Consider the following 19052-nt stretch of genomic DNA (forward strand, 5'->3'; position numbering starts at 1 on the left):
TTTTATGGACGATATTAAAGCCTTTAACGTGTTAAATCGTCCTAACTGCTCGCGGATTCGCTCGCGCGCGTCAGCGTTGCCACCGAGTTCACGGCCTTTCATTCCGACGCGGAAAGCGCCGTCCATCGGCGTTGGCCGGCGTCCGCAGAGGCCATCTCTCACCCGCGTGAAATCAACGCGTTCATAACCGCCATGTTCCAGAAGTTGCGTTCTTCTAATGCACTTGCTGGGAATAACCTCCCAGAAGATACCCTTTTTCCTCGGGACAGGCAAAGCAACGAGGCGTTCATCGGCGGCGTTCACCGGCGTCGTTGACCGGCGTTGCTAACCAGTGTGTGTGTGCTAATTGGAGGTGCGGGGGAAGGACAACATACCAAAAACAATGATCAGTTCTAAAGAAACGAAAAAGGAGTGATCATTAAACGGCGTCGTGAACAGGTGGTCGTTAACCGGCGTCGTTAACCGGCGTCGCTATTTGGTGGTCGTCAACCGTTGATCGTCAACAGATCGCCGTCAACCGTTGGTCGTTAACTGTTGGTCGTCAACCGTTGGTCGTTAACCGTTGGTCGTCAACCGTTGGTCGTCGACCGTTGGTTGTCAACCGTTGGTCGTCAACCGTTGGTCGTCAACCGTTGGTCGTCAATCGGTGGTCGTCAACCGTTGGTCGTCAACCGTTGGTCGTCAATCGGTGATCATTCACCGACGTCGTCAACCGGTGTTGGCCGACGCAGCGAGTCCCCGCTGCGCCGCCGCGCACCTCGCGGATGTCGCGCTGGTGCCGGGCGTTGCTGTCCTCGGCGCGCGCCAGCTCCCGGCGCGACGCCTCCAGCTCCCCCTCGAGCTCGGCGGCGCGGCGCGACAGCCCCAGCAGGCGCTCGCGCAGCTGCGCCGCCTCCGCCCCCTGGCGCTCCACGGCCTCCTGCAGCTCCCGCAGGCGGGTGGCCGCCCCCTCCGCCAGGCCGGCCGACACCAGCGGCGCCGCCTGCGCGCACGGGGAGACGCGGCGACACGGAACGGTCGGGGCGCCGACGGACCGACGGTCGGCGCGGCGCGGTTGGGGATCGTCAGCGTGACGCGGCCCGGGATCGCTAGGGGGGGCCGGTTGAACGGTCGCTGCGATGCGAAGGGGGTTCGGTGAAGCGCGTATCGTCAGCATGATGCGGCCGGGATCGCTAGGGCGGGCCGGTTGAACAGTCGTTGCGATGCGAAGGGGGTTTGGTGAAGTGCGGATCATCAGCGTGATGCACGTATGAGCACCACCGTTAGCGCTCAGTCGACACGCCAGGGACCGTAGAGGTGGAGGAGAATACGAGAGAGAGAGAGACGGAGAGCAGGCACCTGTGAGCCGTCTGATTGGCCGCTGGCATCCGACTCCGCGCCATCCCCGCCGCCAACCCGAGGTAGGCTCCGGCCGCTGTGCTCCCGCCACAGCAAAATCTACGAGCGGAGAAAATGGCGGCACACGGAGGGGGGAAAGAAAGAAAAGACCTTCGAGTGAAATCACTTTCTCAAAAGTCGTTGCCACCACGACGCCGTCCGTCGATGATCCGAGCATTCACCGATTCACTCCCGGTCACTCGCTCGCTCGGCCGTGGCAATCGGCCGCCTCTTCGTCACTCGTCTATCGCTACGACTGCCGTGGCAACTTCTTCTCGTCATATTCCTCCACCCGCGTTGCACGGTTGGCATCGAGCAGTCTGAGAGAGGTTCGACGCCGGCCGTTTCCGTCTCGTCCACCACGCTGAGCTCAATCGCCACCGGCACTGCAGGCCACAACCGCCCACTCGCTCACCCCGCTCACCACACCCCAGGTCACAAGCACTTCTCATATCCGCTACTTCACTCTGGAATTGCCTCCTCCCATCACCACCATCGTCTCTTTCTCCCCCCAACGGCCCCACGGTAGCCACTCCGGCTGCCTTGTTGCTGCCCTTTCGCTGGGCCCCCTGCGATATGCCGGCGATCGATCGCTCGATCGCTCAATCGATTCGCTCGCTCGTCCACCCGCTCGCCCTCCTCACCTCCTGATTGGCCGCCGTCAGCTCCGCCTCCAGGGCCGCCACCCTCTCCAGCGCCACACGCAGACGCTCGCGCACCTGGCGCGCACAACGACACGCGCAACGTGCCGCCACGTGTCAACGCCACCGCAACGCGACGGCCGACGCGCGTCCCATCACGGGGTTCACTTCCCCCGTGCGGCCCAGCACCCAGGTGGGCCGAGTTCAATTCCCAGGATGGGAATTTATTTGTTCTTGTTGTTCTAAAGACGTGGACACGTTCACAGGCACGCGGCGCGAAGACGAAGCGAGCGAACCGATGGAGAACGAGCGAGCATGAGTGCGAGAGCGAGCGAGCGAGCGAGCGAGCGAGAGCTTCCACCTTCTCGTCCAGCGCCTTGTGGTGCTCGAAGAGCGACTTGAGAGCCTTGAGGACCTCCACCTCACTGGAGACGCCGGCGGGCGACTGCGCCTGCCGCTTCACCACCGTCATGCGCAGCGAGCGCTCGTGCCGCGACACCAGGCACTCCAGGTGCTCCAGCAGCAGCTGGTGAAGGAGGAGGTGAGATGGGGGGAGAGAAACGAGGAGAGGGGGGATCACCTCACACGCGCGTGGATTCTGAATGAGAATCTGAATCTTTATTAATACCGGGAGGAATCCGATGAGCTGTAAAGCTCTTTTGCACAGATGTCCAGTACGATGACGTCACCACGGCCAACGTCACTGACCACCACGACCACCAAAAAAAAGACTAAAGATCCCCCGTATAGCCTGTAACAGATTTTTGGAGCAAGTGCTGTTAGCGAACACCTATGAAGGCCGGCACGGCACACAGGGGGATGTGTGGCCAGCACCACGCCCGGCCGCCTGTATCTCCCCAGTGGCGATGATTTTTACACACCGCACCATGTATTCATTTGAGGCTGAGTCGACCTAGGGGAGACCCAGGGCCGGTTCAAATAATCGCTGTCACCGGTGTTGGCCGTGAGCGGGAATCGAACCTCGGGTCGCCAGGTTCATAGCGCGGCGCGCTGATCGCTCCACCACCACGACCACCACCACCACCACGACCACCACCACCACCACCACCGCCACCACGACCACCACCACGACCACCACCACGACCACCACCACGACCATCACCACGACCACCACCGCCACCACCACAACCACGACCACCACGACCACCACCGCCACGACGACCACCACGACCACGACCACCACGACCACGACCACCACCACGACCACCACCACGACCACCACGACAACCACCACGACCACCACGACCACCACCACGACCACCACGACCACCACCGCCACCACCACGACCACCACCTCGTCGCCAACGCTTCCTCCCCTCCGCCAGATCCCCACAAAAGATCTAAACATTTTGTGAAAGGTTCGCAGGTGGTCCCCGGTTCGACTTCCACGCCCGCCGCGGTGAATGCTCAAAGTACGAATCGCGGGAATCTTCTTTTTGTTTCTTCCGCGCACCACCGGCGTACCGCCAGTACGTTCACGTGTTGATTGTTGTCCACGTTGTTGTTGTTCCTGCTGTTGTTGTTGACCAATATCCGTCAGTGCCGCCCTTACCCGAGTGTTGTTGCGCTCCGCCTTGAGCTCCGATATCTCTTCGTCCTTCTCCAGCAGAGTTTCCCGGCACAAGTTTAACTCCTTGGTGAGCGCCGCCACCTCCTGCGAAACGCAAGAAACACGGGAGAGAAACCGACGGCAAACGCTGTCGTGTACAATATCACCACCGCGCCGGCTAATTTACAGGCAAGTAAACGGTTACGGGTGACATTGGTCGCGAAAGCCTTCGAGTTAAACTGTCAATTCCAAAGTGGAACGGCACGAGGGAAGAAGCAGAAAGAGAAGCGAGGTGACCTGCAGTGTGGTGAGTGGGTGGGTGGGTGAGTAGGTGAGTGTGTCAGTGGGTGAGTTAGTGAGTTGTGACCTGCAGTGTGGTGAGTGGGTGGTTGAGTAGGTGAGTGTGTCAGTGGCTGAGTTAGTGAGTTGTGACCAGCAGTGTGGTGAGTGGGTGGGTGGGTGAGTAGGTGAGCATGTTAGTGGCTGAGTTAGTGAGTTGTGACTTCCAGTGTGTAGCTGTTGAACAAAATATGGTGAGTGGATGAGTGAGCGAGTGCGTGAGCGTGAGTGGGTGGCTGAGTGCGTGGGTGATTGAGTGGGTGAATGGGTGAGTGAGTGAGTGAGCGTTAGTGAGTGGTTGAGTGCGTGAGTGAATGAGTGAGTGGGTGGGTGGGTGAGTGCATGGGTGGGTGGATGAGTGGGTGAGTCGGTGAGTAAGTGCGTGAGCGTGGATAGGTGGTTGAGTGCGTGGGTGAATGAGTGAGTGTTTGGGTGGGTGAGTGCGTGAGTGGGTGGTTGAGTGCGTGGGTGAATGAGTGAGTGGGTGGGTGAGTGCGTGAGTGGTTGAGTGCGTGGGTGAATGAGTCCGTGAGTGAGTGGGTGGTTGAGTGTGTGGGTGGATGAGTGAGTGGGTGAGCGTGGGTGGGTGGTTGAGTGCATGGGTACTTGAGTGGGTGAGTGGATGAGTGAGTGAATGAGCGTGGGTGGGTGGTTGAGTGCGTGGATGAGTTCAGGGAACGCGTCTTTGGGACCAAACCGCGACACGGGCAGCAGTGGAATGACGGGCGACTCTGGGGCAGCGGATAATAGAAAGGAGAAACCGGCGGCTGCTACCACCGCCGCCGCCGCCGCGTGTGGCAGCAGAGTGGAGTGGCTGATGGATCGCTATGGGGCCGTTTTTCTCCCGTTCTTAAGAGGCTCTTATGGACACCGTCGAGTTCACTGCAGCTTAAAGCGCCGTCGTTTACGAGCTTCCTCGTGGCCTCCTCCGCGCGGGGCATTTGCTTGAGGGATAAATGACAATCTCGTGCCAAATGAAAGGCGCGTGGGTTGTTGTTGTTGTTTTTTAGCAATTTACTACAGGACGTACGAGCTGAGCGGTCAGCACTGCTGCGCTACGAACCCCGGCAGCCCGAGTTCGATTCCCACCCATAGCCTCAAATGAGTACCCGGGTGCGGAGTTGCGTAGACGTTGCCACCGGAGAGACAAAGGCGGTCGGGCGTGCTGCCGGCCACCCACCGCCCCCTCGTGTGCCGTGCGGGCTTGCTAACAGCACTTGCCCATGCGGTCTGTTAAAGCTCTACGGGGGAACTTTGTCTTTGTGTACTTCAGTGCCCCTTGGCCGATGACCACATCACCTGGTATGCTTCCGATCTCATCAGATCTCAAAAAAGCTAAGCAGGCGTTGAGCCTGGATAGCGCCTGGATGGGTGATCGCCCATCCAGGTGCTATCCAGGTGTTACAGGCTGTTGCGGCAGGCAGAGGGCAGTCAGCGCAGACACACCGACTCGGACCTCTGTCTCTGTGGAGTTTGTATCAATCTAGATTTGAAGTTCTATATAGTATAGAGTTTGTATGTCCCACCCCCCTCACCCCCTGTTCTGCATGGCTTCTCGGGGTTTCCTCCCGGAGCTAAGAACACCATCAAAACGTCACGGACGTTGTATTCAGGAGGTCGTGTGTTCGATCCTGACCCTGACGCCTGCTGTATATTGGGAGTTTGCGTGTCTCTCTCTCTCTCTCTCATCATCATCACGGTGGCTAGGAGATGTTGACTACCTCGCCTGGCATACAGGAGGTCGTGGGTTGGCCCAAACATCCCAACGCAGCAGGAAACCTCTTGACAACAACAACGACAACGAAAATCAAGAGTCTTTGGACTCTTCGTTAAAAAGGAAAGAAAAGACGAGAGTCTCACCGCTGTGACATTGCTGGGTGCATGACTAATTACGACGCACGGGACCCGCAGGACAAAGGGAGACCCCCTCGTCCAGCAGCGGATTAACAACAAAGGGGGGGGGGGGGGCTTGCACGGAGCGCACCTTGCGTGCACAGCAGTGGGGGCACGTGCGGTGGGCAGCACTCGTGCCACGGGGCTAGCGGCGGGGATGCGATGAGGTCACGTTGCTATTTCGAGCCGGGGGCTGCCTGCTAGCCAAGCAGTCGGCGCTGTGCACCGCGCGTGCGTCTGCGCGTTCGCCTGCACCGGCGACTAAGAAGTGAATGAATCGATCGAATGAGCCGAGGAACGAGCGAGCGAGCGAGCGGGCCAGCGAGACAGCGAACGAACGAACGGGCGGATGCGCGGATGTTCCCGCGCGGTGACAGATTTAACGGCCAGATTAATGACCCTGGTGCAATTTTAATGACGGGGCGCGACTCATTATTGCATGGCAGAGATAAATAAATAAATAGCCACTCGAATGAGTTTTGGGGGGGAGGGGGGGGGAGAAAAACGTGATTCATCTTTTTCATCGGCGGTCAATTTCGCAGTGGACGCGTCTTCCTGTGGTTGGAGCGAACGCGACCAAGCCAAAGGTCCCCCGTGTAGCCTACGCACGCTGTTCGGGGCAAGTGCCGTCGGCGAACATCTATGAAGGATGTCACGGCGCAAGAGGCGGTGGGTGGGTGGCCAGCGCCACGCACCAAGGCCGCCTTTGCCTCCCCGGCGCTGCCGTTCACGCACCGCCGCACCAGGTACTCCTCCGAGGCCCGCGATCGATTCAGACACCGGCCACCGATGCGGGCAGTGGTCGGGAATCGAACTCGGAACCGACGGGGCTGGCAGCGCGGGGCGCTAACCGCTGCGCCGCCGCTCCCAGAATACTGGGCGAGTGCGGTCACGCGAACGCCTCTTGAGATCGAGAGAGCGAGCGGCGCGGCTCGTGGGGGGCGCCAGGTACCGACGCGAAAGCGATTTCGCGACGGAGCGACGGCCGCCGGTCGAGACTGCGGACGGAGCGGCAGCCAAAGTGGAGGAGACGGAGCGGCGCGTTGAGCTCGCGCGCAGGGGCCGGGCGGGTGGTCACGTCGCAGGGCGGCGGGGGGGCCGTGACGGGTTGCGGAGGGCTTCATCCAGCAGTGGATTGACCGCGGCCGACGTGCCCAGCTTACGTGTTGGGTCACGGAGCAGACACAACTTGTACGGTTGCTTGTGTTGCAATCGAAACGTCGTATTCAATTATTGAAATTTATTTCTTTCTACGTGACTTTACCGAAAGAACCGAAGAGTAAATTCCTGCAGTCACGAAAGCTTCACATCAAGTTTAAATATCTACCTTTTTTTGGGCGGTGGGGGAGCGGGGTGGGGGGGTTTAGGCACTGCACCACCCGAAACATGACTTTATGAACAGACATCTAAACGCTTGGACATTGTTCTGAAACCAACATTACAATTCAGCAACAAACACGGCTGTGTGCGTGTAATATCTAATGGCACGGTTTGTCACATTTAACGAGCGACACAGAGTCTGGGACAAGAAGATCGCTCGCACCCTGGGCGGTCAAAAAAACACAGAGGGAACAGAAATTCTCGGGACTGTCATCATCATCGGCAGGCATGATCTATCCACTACTGGATGAAAGGCCTCCCCCAAACCGCTGCTGCTTCTGGCGTCCCCGCTGTGCAACGGGTCCGCCGAGCTCCCGCGCACGAGCCCATGTCCCGCTCCATCTCCTACGCAGTGGTGGTGCCCTTTCGGCCGCGATTCCGATCCATGGCCGGTGCTCTGCTACCGGCCTCTCGAGCAGTCAGCCGATGTCCCTTCCCCGTAGCCGGGGCGCGCTCCTTTGCCCAAGCCCCCCCCTCCCCTTCCTTCTCCTCTCCCTGATGGTCTGAACGATGGCTCGTTGTCGACCGTATGGGCGTCTTCTAGCGCCCTGAGAACGATTTTTAAGGGCGCTTTCTAAATTTAAATCATTTTAATTCTTGGTTCTTTCGGTAAAGTCACATAGAAGGAAAATAATAAAATAATAAAAATCAAACATAAGATTAAATTCTCACGACGTTTCGGCCACAACGCAAGCAGCCGTCCTCAGGTGAAGAACAGGGCTGTCGGAAAGACGGCGTCCTAATGAACATCGCTAAGCTTGGCAGCGTATTTTTAAGCTGGGTTAGGGGAGGAAGGGCGCCTTGACAAAGGAATTTACATATCAACAGAGGAATTTAGCATATTCATGACAAATGCAGATATGGGATTAGTCACTACTTGTGGAATGTGTAGGTGGTGGGGGGTCTCAAAGTCATATTATGCTAGTGTATTATGTAGGATTAGCAGTGATAAAGGGAGGGAAATAGGATTAGCAGTAATAAAGGGAGGGAAATTTTAATAGCAAAGAGCTGCAGCAGCCAAACCACCGCGTATCAAGCTCGTGCATTGTGTGGACAACAAAAAATGAGTTTCTAAAGAACTACAAATACCAAGAAATTAAATAATTATTATTTTCATTAAACCGGCGTGTTTCCCCATTTCTGTCTCTCAATGCGAATTTTGCGAGCGGGCATCTCTCTCCGTTGCTTCTTTGCACACTTCTTGGTGTTTTAATTTTTTTTCTCTCCGTATTTGTTGACGCTTCACAAGCTACAATTTAGTTCCGTGTTAAGGATTGCTTCACAGGCCCTGCAATCCGATGGAGCGTTCACGATTCAAGGCCCGCGGTTCCAATCGAGGGGCGAATTTTTACGTCAAATGTTTGCCGTCTCATTCTGACCGTTTCTCTGGTGCATAAGTCTCATTTGTACCACTCTGGTCACCGCTGTTTTTCCTAAATGTAACACATTCCTGCGGAGGGAGCTGGTAGGAACGTTGGGTTGCTCGGTCAATGGTCAGGGTCAAAGGCGGCGTGGTGTATTCCGCAAATATGTTCGACTGTGAGGGCGGGCACAAGCCGGCGTGAGTAGGTTAAACGTTGAGTTTTATAAGGGCACCACGGGGTGACCAGCCACTCCCCACCCAGCCCCACAATAACCCTCCCCACCTAGCCCCTCCCCACCCTCCACACCCAGCCCCTCCCCTCCCCACCCAGCCCCTCCCCACCCTCCCCTCCCCACCCAGCCCCTCCCTCCCCACCCAGCCCCTCCCTGCACGACGGACGGACGGACACAATAATCCCCTGTGAGCTGGTGTAACCAGAGGTTCCTACCAGTAACACTCCAGTGCAATATTCTCAGATACCGCCCTGATAACTACTGTTTAAGGGCAATTTACAAATGTTAATTATTATAATCGATTCTCATGGACATGAAATCCATGCAAGTTATCGCGAGCGCATGAATCAAGTTCAGTCGATGAATCGATGGCTTCGTTCACACAACATGCGCTGACCCTGTTGATGAGACACCGCATGTCGAAACCGCGCCAGAGTTTTACTTGTCTGGAAATCTTAACGCTGCTGAAATCTGGCACTCCCAAAAGGCCGTGCAGCTTATCGGTTGGAAAGCGGATATTTGAAAAGACGTACGGTCTGCTTATTGTCATCCACGCGATCAAATCAAGACGATGATTGTGGTGGTGAGGATGATGATTTGATGATGGCGGTAAGTTAACTATGATAACTCTATGTAACACGATTTTTGCCCCATGGTAGTATTATTTTTTAATTGCTTATGCCTAAAAAGTATAGAAAATGGATATTCCCCGCAAACTTTGCTTTTGTACCAGGACTTTACGTGAAGGAATGACAAAATGCACAGCACGTTTTCTCATTGAAAATAGGTAAATTTCAAAATATCACAGAATTAATCAAATCTGATGTGCTCAATAAAAGTGGGTGGCTCGCATAAAGCAAATTAAACAGATCGAAAGGAAGCCACCCACTTTTATTGAGCACATTTGATTAATTCCGGGGATCAAAATAATTTATTTTCTACTTTTGAGTGCAGAGGAAAGTGCGTGCATTGAAAATCTAGTTTTTTTGACCGAATTATTTTGTGTAATTGTTGTTCTCGCAGCTAAGGAAGAGGGCAGCACAGCGGCCGCTACGGCGCCATGACGAGCGGCGATAGAAGCACCCCGTTCATTGGTCATTGGCTGGCCAGCAACAGCCGCTGTGATTGGACCATACTTTTTCCGTCATAGGGGGCGGTAAAACGTATGATTACACTGGTCAACAGCTGTTCTAGACTAATTTCAGGGTGCTCATTCCAAATCTGATCTCAGATTTGCTCTATCACATCTCATTTTTATGCTATCGGCATACCCCATTTTCATAGATTTTACCCGAAATTAACTATGTCACTTATGATTGCAAGTTGTTGCGAGTCAGTGCCTGCTTCAGTGTTAAAATACGGTGCTGTGTTTTTAGGATAGTGTTTTTATAATATCATTTCATGTAGATATCCACATTTATTTAATATTTTTCTTCTGCAGTTTTTTTATTGAAAATGCAATATTTGATATCTCAAAAACTTGACGTGATAGACAAAAACTGATGCCAGATTTGGAATCAGCACCCCAAAATTACAATCGTTGGAATACCTTATGCCAGAAAAGTGTGTGTTGATCAGTGTTATTAATTAGTAAATTTTTGTTTAAAAAATAAATAGGACCACGATGGTCGTGACCTGGACCGGTTTATTTTATTTCTTTACGAAATCTGGAATTGTCAAGCTAGGCGTGCGAGTCTGTGTCGAGAATTTCGTAGATCCGAAGATATTAAGCGTCAAAAGATTCCAAAGACTATGAAACAGACAACACGGAAAGTAAAAAAAAAGTGCGTGTTAAAAAAAGGTACAGCCGATGACCTAATATCGCTCTCAAACCTTCCTGACCACTCCAGCAGATACAATTATGCAAGACGGCACAGCCTTATATGAATATACACAGAGCCGATGCTGCTGCTGCTGAGAATGCAGCAGCTTGCTTTTGCTGGCTTAAGCCACACTAGGGGGAGAGTTTGGGGGGGGGGGTTGTCAGGAGGAGATGGGGGGGGGTGAATTATAGACTTACAAGATAACGCCGGTTGTAAAAGCAGCAGGGAAAATAAATAAAAGGAAATAAAATAACGGCAGAGCCCCCCCCCCCCCCACCACCGGTGGTAGAGGGAGGGATGTGGTGGTGGTGGACAAAATGAAATCAGAGGATTATCCACGGTGGGATTGCAAGCCCCCCTGATGAGCACGGGCGTGGGGGTGCAGGGGGGTGTACTTACACACGGACATGCCTGCACACGTGTGTAGACACACAGACACACAGACACGGACATGCCTGCACACGTGTGTAGACACACAGACACACAGACACGGGCATGCCTGCACACGTGTATAGACACACAGACACACAGACACGGACATGCCTGCACACGTGTGTAGACCACAGACACACAGACACACTGACATGCCTGCACACGTGTGTAGACAGACACACGCGGCCCCCCACTTCAGACCCTGCGCCCACATACACAGACGTACACGCCAAACGGACACAGTACACAGACACACGCGGACAACACATACAAACATCCCCCGTATAGCATTTAACTGAGTGTTGGGGCAAGTGCTGTTAGTGAGCACCTATGATGGCCAGCATGGCACACGAGGGGGTGGGTGGCCAACTCTACGCCCGGCCGCCTTTGTCTCGCCAGTGGCGATGCTTTACACACCGCACCAGGTACTCGCTTAGTCTGCGAGTTTTGGAAAGAATTGTGTCAATGCGTATGATTTGTTGGAAAACAAATTTGAAAGAAAAAAAGTCATTGGGGCAGGAGGAACTGGGGAATACCATTGTACATAATTCGGAATATTGAATAATTCGGCAAGGCCAGAACCCCATATGTGTCCACATTTACAATCAATAATGTGGCGTTGAGGAGTAATTTGGCTGCTAAAATGTCCATGTGATGGGCCAATTCGTTGAGCTGTCATTTGCGAATAGCCAGGGTCGCTCTTGACAAAGAGCTACACAGCTCAGTGGGCCTTACTTGGTTAGTTTAAAAAAAATGTTTGTTGCAGAGGTTTTCGTGGTTTGAATCTGGCAGGCCGCCCCGGTTATTACTGGGGCCGGAGAGATGCCGCAGTGGGGGGGGCGGTGTGGGGGGAGGGCGGCCCCGGTGTGGTTCGCGGGTGCCACCTGTGGCAGGGCGGCGTTGAGCTGGCGGTGCAGCGAGTCTCGCTGGTGCGTCACCTCCTGCAGCCGCAGCTGGGCTTGGGACAACCCCTCCTGGGACAATGGAGAGCAAGGCAGACCAAACACCAGACCGACAGGTTGGAGAGCAGACCAAACACCAGACGGACAGGTTGGAGGTCAGGCAGACGGACAGGTTGGAGAGCAGACCAAACACCAGACGGACAGGTTGGAGAGCAGACCAAACACCAGACGGACAGGTTGGAGGTCAGGCAGACGGACAGGTTGGAGAGCAGACCAAACACCAGACGGACAGGTTGGAGGTCAGGCAGACGGACAGGTTGGAGAGCAGACCAAACACCAGACGGACAGGTTGGAGAGCAGACCAAACACCAGACAGACAGGTTGGAGAGCAGACCAAACACCAGACAGACAGGTTGGAGGTCAGGCAGACGAACAGGTTGGAGAGCAGACCAAACACCAGACGGACAGGTTGGAGAGCAGACCAAACACCAGACAGACAGGTTGGAGAGCAGACCAAACACCAGACAGACAGGTTGGAGGTCAGGCAGACGAACAGGTTGGAGAGCAGACCAAACACCAGACAGACAGGTTGGAGGTCAGGCAGACGGACAGGTTGGAGAGCAGACCAAACACCAGACAGACAGGTTGGAGAGCAGACCAAACACCAGACGGACAGGTTGGAGGTCAGGCAGACGGACAGGTTGGAGAGCAGACCAAACACCAGACGGACAGGTTGGAGAGCAGACCAAACACCAGACCGACAGGTTGGAGAGCAGACCAAACACCAGACAGACAGGTTGGAGGTCAGGCAGACGAACAGGTTGGAGAGCAGACCAAACACCAGACGGACAGGTTGGAGAGCAGACCAAACACCAGACGGACAGGTTGGAGGGCAGACCAAACACCAGACAGACAGGTTGGAGGGCAGACCAAACACCAGACGGACAGGTTGGAGGTCAGGCAGACGGACAGGTTGGAGAGCAGACCAAACACCAGACGGACAGGTTGGAGAGCAGACCAAACACCAGACGGACAGGTTGGAGAGCAGACCAAACACCAGACAGACAGGTTGGAGAGCAGACCAAACACCAGACGGACAGGTTGGAGGTCAGGCAGACGGACAGGTTGGAGAGCAGACCAAACACCAGACGGACAGGTTGGAGAGCAGACCAAACACCAGACGGACAGGTTGGAGAGCAGACCAAACACCAGACAGACAGGTTGGAGAGCAGACCAAACACCAGACAGACAGGTTGGAGGGCAGACCAAACACCAGACGGACAGGTTGGAGGTCAGGCAGACGGACAGGTTGGAGAGCAGACCAAACACCAGACAGACAGGTTGGAGAGCAGACCAAACACCAGACAGACAGGTTGGAGGGCAGACCAAACACCAGACGGACAGGTTGGAGGTCAGGCAGACGGACAGGTTGGAGAGCAGACCAAACACCAGACGGACAGGTTGGAGAGCAGACCAAACACCAGACAGACAGGTTGGAGAGCAGACCAAACACCAGACGGACAGGTTGGGGGGCAGGCAGACGGACAGACGGGCAGGTGACACAACAGACAGGTGAACGCAGGCAGGCGCGTGTGGGTGTCACCGCAGTGCTCTGCACACAATACAAAGATCCCCTGTGTAGCCTTAACAGACTTTTAGGGGCAAGTGCTGTTAGCGAGCAGCCGGCACGGCATATCGAGTGAGGTGGGTGGCCAGCGCCACGACACGTTTTTACTCCCCGATGGCAATGTTCACACACCGCACCAGGTACTCAATCGACGCTGAGTCGACCCAGGAGAGGTCCAGAACCGACTCAGATATTCGTCAGTGTTATTGGTCGTGAGCGGCAATCTAAATTGGGTCGCCGGGTTTGTAGCACAACGTGCTAACCGCTGCACGAACTCTACCCCACTGACACAACGGCCGCCATTTGCCACGAAGCGTCGGTGATGTCACCACGGCGCCTTTGCCAGGCCAGTTGCACTTTGAAGCCACGTGAAGTGTCGAAGGCTCGCTGACAGGAGGTTACGGGACAGACCCAGGTGTCATGCGTTGACCGAGATGACTGGCAGATGCACCAGCTGACACACACACTGATACAAAAAATAGATCCCCCGTATGGCCTTTAACTGACTGTCAGGGCAAGTGCTGTTAGCAAGCACCTATGAAGGGGGTGGGTAGCCAGCACCAGGCTCAACCGCCATTGTCTCCCTAGTGGCGATGTTTACACACCACACCAGGTACTCATTTGAGGTTGAGTCGACCTAGGGGTGACCCAGGACCAGTTCAGATAATCGTCACCGGTGTTGGCCGTGAGTGGAACTCAAACTCGGGTCGCTGAGTCCGTAGCGCAGCGCGCTGACCGCTCCACCACCGCTCCTACACACTGACACACGCACTGATGCACACACACACACCGACACACGCACTAACGTACACACACACTGACACGCGCGCACCTGCGCGCCCCTGAGCGTCTCGAGCAGGCGGTCGCGCTCCTGCAGCATGCTGCTCATGAGCCGCTCCAGGCTCGCGTCCTCCCAGCCGTTCTGCGAGCCTCTCCGCGGGGCCGGCACAGGCGCCCCGGGGGGGCCCGTCGCCGACCCCGCCGCGACGACAGGGTCCCGACGATGACTGAGGACCCCGCTGACGAGGACGACGCCGGCCCTCCCGGCGGCGCCGTCGCCCCCGCCGCCGTCGTCGCGGCCGAAGAGGAGGAGGAGGACGACGATGAGGCCGTCGTCGTCAGTGAGGAGGGCGCGGGGTCCTCGGAGATCGTGGGCATCACCTGGCGGCGGGAATGGAGCCTGCGTTAGGCCTCGGTCGCCCGGCAAAGCGGCCGAGCACGCTCGCCACGTCGCCATCGCCGGCCATGGTCTATCCACAGCTGGATGAAGGCCTCCCCCCCTCCCCAACTCACCAAGCCGTCACCATGGTCTCGCGACGCAACGATCCGTCGAGCTTCCACACGCGAGCGCATTCGTCGCTCTGTCCATTATCACCATTTCAATGTTTTGTTGTTGTTCCATCATTGCGCTCGTCGAAGCAAGAAAGCTTCACCGAGCTCGTGACTCTTTCACAGGAGGGTCCGGCCAAGTTTTCGCGGTGGCGCGGCGGCAGCTGCTACGCACGATCCAAATCGAGCAACTCGCGCGGCAATTCAGTCAAGTTTGACAAAATGTGAACGTTTGGAATTTTTTTTTTACAAAAATTACACCGCCATTTACTCATTCGGTTTACACACAGCAGCAGAGTGGCTCCCTGCCGACAGACTTATACGATCTTTGAAACAGCACCTCAGTGATAGCCACAGGCTCTAAGAATGGCGCGAATACCAAATGTACTCAATTATTATGAATGATCATCGTTATTATTATTATTGGAACGTGGAATTTCCACCACTTGCTCGGGGTTGTGAACAGCAAAAGAGCGCCGCCTCTGAACGCTGCACATCTCCGAGCGGGAATTCACCCGCAGACTTTTGCCTCCTGACACCGACGAGGGGGGAGGAGGACGAGGAGGAGGGAGAAGGCTGCAAAGGGTGCGAGAGAGGAGACGTCTCACCTCGCACATCATGCCTGCAGGTGCAAGGAGAGACACCGCAGTGGTGGGGAGGCTGTACGTGCCGGCAGAGACTGACGCGGCGGAGATCATGCCACCACCATCATCGCCAGGAGTGCCATCGCGTCAGCCTCCCTTGCCTCCCTCCTTTGCCCGCCCGGTCGCCGGCCTGTCCCTCTGTTCCGTCGACCGCTTCCGCTGTTGTGCGATCGGCCGTTTGGTCACTTGTCCGCCCGCCCGTTCGCCCGTTGTTCGATCGCTTCGTCGCTCGAACCAGCTCCGACGATTACCCTGCAGCGACTCGTCGGGGCCTCGCGTTCGTTCGCCCGTTCGTTTGCGAGCGAGCGAACCGACGCGCGGATCAGCGGCCCGCTTGATCCCGCGTCGCCTGAACGTTCGTTCGCCCTCTCCTCTCGCGCGCGCGTTCCCCCGTCCGCTCGTTCGTGTCGCTCGCTGGCTCGTCCGTGCATCCGCACGTTTGACTGCCCCCTCCGTCGGCTTTGCTCCTTATCCTCGTTTGCTTGCCCCGTGGAGATTGTCAGCGTGTCCGTTTCACTTGGTCGTCCGCTCGCTATCGTTCGACTGCTTGTTGGTTCGTTGGCTCCGTGCTGTGCAGCTGATTAGCCGCCCTCCCTAGCAGACAAAAGAGAAGATGGGGAGAGAGTGAGTTGATAAGGGATAAGTGAGTTGGTGGGTGAGTGAGTTAGTGGGTTGTTGGGTGAGACAGTGAATGGGAGGGTGGGTAACTGAGTGAGTGGATAATTGGATGAGTGAGTGAGTGGGTGAGTTAGTGGATGGCTACATAGGAGGGTGGGTAAGCAAGTGAGTGAAGAGATGAGAAAGTGAGTTAGTGAGTAGGTGAATGAGTGAAATGGCAAGCAGGTGAACAGATGAAAGAGTGAATGAGAGGGTGGGTGAATGGGCGAGTGAGTGAACAGGGGAGTGCAGGGGTGAATGAGTGAAACGAGCAAAGTGAGTTTGGCGACTGAGTGAGTGAGTCAACAGATGAGCAAGTGACTGAACCCGCGAACGAGTGAGTGACCGAACGAGTCAATTGGCGAGCGTTTGAGTGAAACGGCGGTTAAGGATGTTGACACAAACGCGGCAGAATTAACGATCTAACCTACTCCCCGGCCATCGAGAGCATCCATCACCCGGCAGGGAAAAACAATAAAACAAGCGCGCGACAAAACAGGAAAACACTTCCCAGTCGTAGCACGGGTTCGTCGGTTCCAGAGGGCGAACTTCTGCAAGGCATTGTGGGCACCTGCTCACGATGCCGCGCGACCAAAACACCCCTTTTCCCATCGAGCGCGTTTTATTTATTAGACGGCGGTGGATCGATGGCGATACGTAGCCACGTCCCGATAATCGATTGCGGAGAGCCCGCGCCCGTTTAATTAATCCGGCCGCCTCCTAACGAGGCGCGCTAACGAGACGGAGGAAACGGGGCGCGAGAGACGCGGTGCCCCTTGAGCCTGTGGCGCACGCGACCGAGAAGCAGACCCGCGTGCGGCTCAGAGAAGCTCACCTCAAGCTCACCGGTGAGCCGAGCATCGGTGAGTTCGAACGCTTGGCTCACCGCGTGGCAAATTTCACTCGTTGGGCCACGTCGGCTGGTGGAGGGAACGTAACGGACCCCCGCACGGAGACAAAGATCACCCGGCAGAGCCAGGCCGCTTGCGGGCAAGCGCTGTCGGCGAGCGATTTAGAAGGCAGCCGGCAGGGATGGGTGGCCAGCACCGCGCACAGCCGCCTTTGTCTCCCCCGTGCTTAATGTTGACCACGCACCGCACCAGATACTCATTTGAGGCTGAGTCGAGCCAGGGGAGGCCCAGGAACGATTCAAATATTCCTGAGCGGGAGTCCAACTCGGGTCACCGGGTTGGGAGCGCAATGCGGCAACCACTGCACTAAGCGGCGGTGACGTCACCACGGCGCTCGTGCCAGGCTAGGTGCACTCCGAGGCTCGTGCCAGGCTAGGTACACTCCGAGGCTCGGCTGGCAGGTCACACACTCGCACGTGAGAGCACACACTCCAGTGTTTAGAGTATTGTTTTTTTCTATCATTCGTTCAGCAACCCCCGCACCAAGATGTAATGACGATATAGAATTTGTCGCTGTGAATTACAATTATCGTGCACACACAAACACACAATTGAGTGTGCACACCCAGACACGCGCGCGCGCACACGCGTGCACTATTCCTGCGCGTTCCGATTCAAACGCGGACAAGTCGAGGCCAGACGGGAAAATTGATATCCCCTTTTGAAATTTATGGTACGCACGAGCGTGTTATATCTCTCGAGTAGTGTCGCGTGTATAGGAATGACACGCAGACAAAGATTCTCCCCCACCCCACCCCCCTCCCGTGTAGCCTTAGCAGACTGTTGGGGTAAAGTGCTTTGAGCGAGCACCCTATGTAGGCCGGCACAGCACACGAGGTGGGGTGGGGGTTGGATAACACACCACGAACGGTCGCCTTTACAAACTCGAAAATGTTGAGGTTACTCATTTCAGGCGGAGTCAACCTAGTGGATGCCCAGGACCGGTTCGAATATTGCATCACCGATGTTGGTCGAACCCTTGAACCGCTACACTACCGCTCCCCCCGCCCCACACACACACACGCACATATACAACAGCCTCCGTGCGTCACTACGGCGCTCGTGCCAGGCTAGGTGCACCGTGAGGCCACGTGAACGTGTCGAATGCTCGCTGCATTCGACATGAGGTCACGGGACAGACCCAAGGTGACGTGGGTTGACTGACCGAAACCACTTACGCTGATCCAGTCTGGTTGAACCCAGGGACGGATCATTCACTGGCGAGCCGGAAAGTTTCAAGTTGGCGCAGGGTGTTTCTGTAAAAGGTGGGGTTCCACGTTTCGCAAGCGCAGAGAAGGGGACATCATAGCAACCGTGGCTGAGAAGAACTTCAAAGTGACGGAGAGATCAGGCAGCTTCCACTCAGCGTCACCCGCGCAGCCGATCGACAGATAATGCCGCTCGACACATTCAGGGCGAGCACCTCCGCTGCCAAACAAACTCCCAGCTGGGGCTTTGAGCAAAATGTGCGGGTACAATCTTCTCTCGAACCACTCCATTACCTCGTGCAGAGTTGAGGGGGGTGGAGTGGCGGCTGATGTCTTGACAAGCCGTGCCCCCCCCCCCCCACCACCTTGACCAACTCGCACTGACCAGCGTGAAGAATTGTGGTCAAACCATCGACCACGTGAACTCCGGGGTCATCCTCGCAACAGCAGCAGAGGCTCTTTGGGTCAACCATCGAATAAAAGATGGCCATCGCATCGCTCGCTTCTGCGGCCGTCTGGCAAAGCGCTCTTCATCATGCCGATATTAGGGATCCACTGGGAGACGTGCACTTTCAAATCGTCTCGATGGACAAAACTCATTTCTTTTCAACTGCTCTTTGTGTTCACAGTTCCTATGACCACTGTTTCATCGCTTTATGGCTTTATTTTGGTGATTTTACGAAAAGTTTTCTGGTTTGGCCGTGTTTGTTTGTTGTAGTACGG

General features: G+C 55.8%; 1 protein-coding gene across 1 annotated transcript in view; it reads right to left on the reverse strand.

Annotated features, from left to right (window-relative positions):
* LOC133343943 (liprin-alpha-4-like) overlaps positions 1-14535 on the reverse strand; it is a 43279-nt gene extending 28744 nt beyond the window's left edge. Inside the window, exons 1-7 of the mRNA XM_061553976.1 lie at positions 14413-14535; positions 11936-12025; positions 3592-3693; positions 2380-2544; positions 2022-2096; positions 1339-1437; positions 758-982 (exon numbers count right to left, since the gene is read on the reverse strand). Coding sequence (XP_061409960.1) covers positions 758-982; positions 1339-1437; positions 2022-2096; positions 2380-2544; positions 3592-3693; positions 11936-12025; positions 14413-14469 — 813 coding nt within the window. The 5' untranslated portion in view covers positions 14470-14535. The remainder of the gene's footprint in view (positions 1-757; positions 983-1338; positions 1438-2021; positions 2097-2379; positions 2545-3591; positions 3694-11935; positions 12026-14412) is intronic.
* Between the last annotated feature and the right edge of the window lie 4517 nt (positions 14536-19052).

The sequence above is a fragment of the Lethenteron reissneri genome, chromosome 2, assembly GCF_015708825.2.
Source record: "Lethenteron reissneri isolate LAM-NWPU_2019-01 chromosome 2, ASM1570882v1, whole genome shotgun sequence".
In the NCBI taxonomy this organism is placed as follows: domain Eukaryota; kingdom Metazoa; phylum Chordata; class Hyperoartia; order Petromyzontiformes; family Petromyzontidae; genus Lethenteron; species Lethenteron reissneri.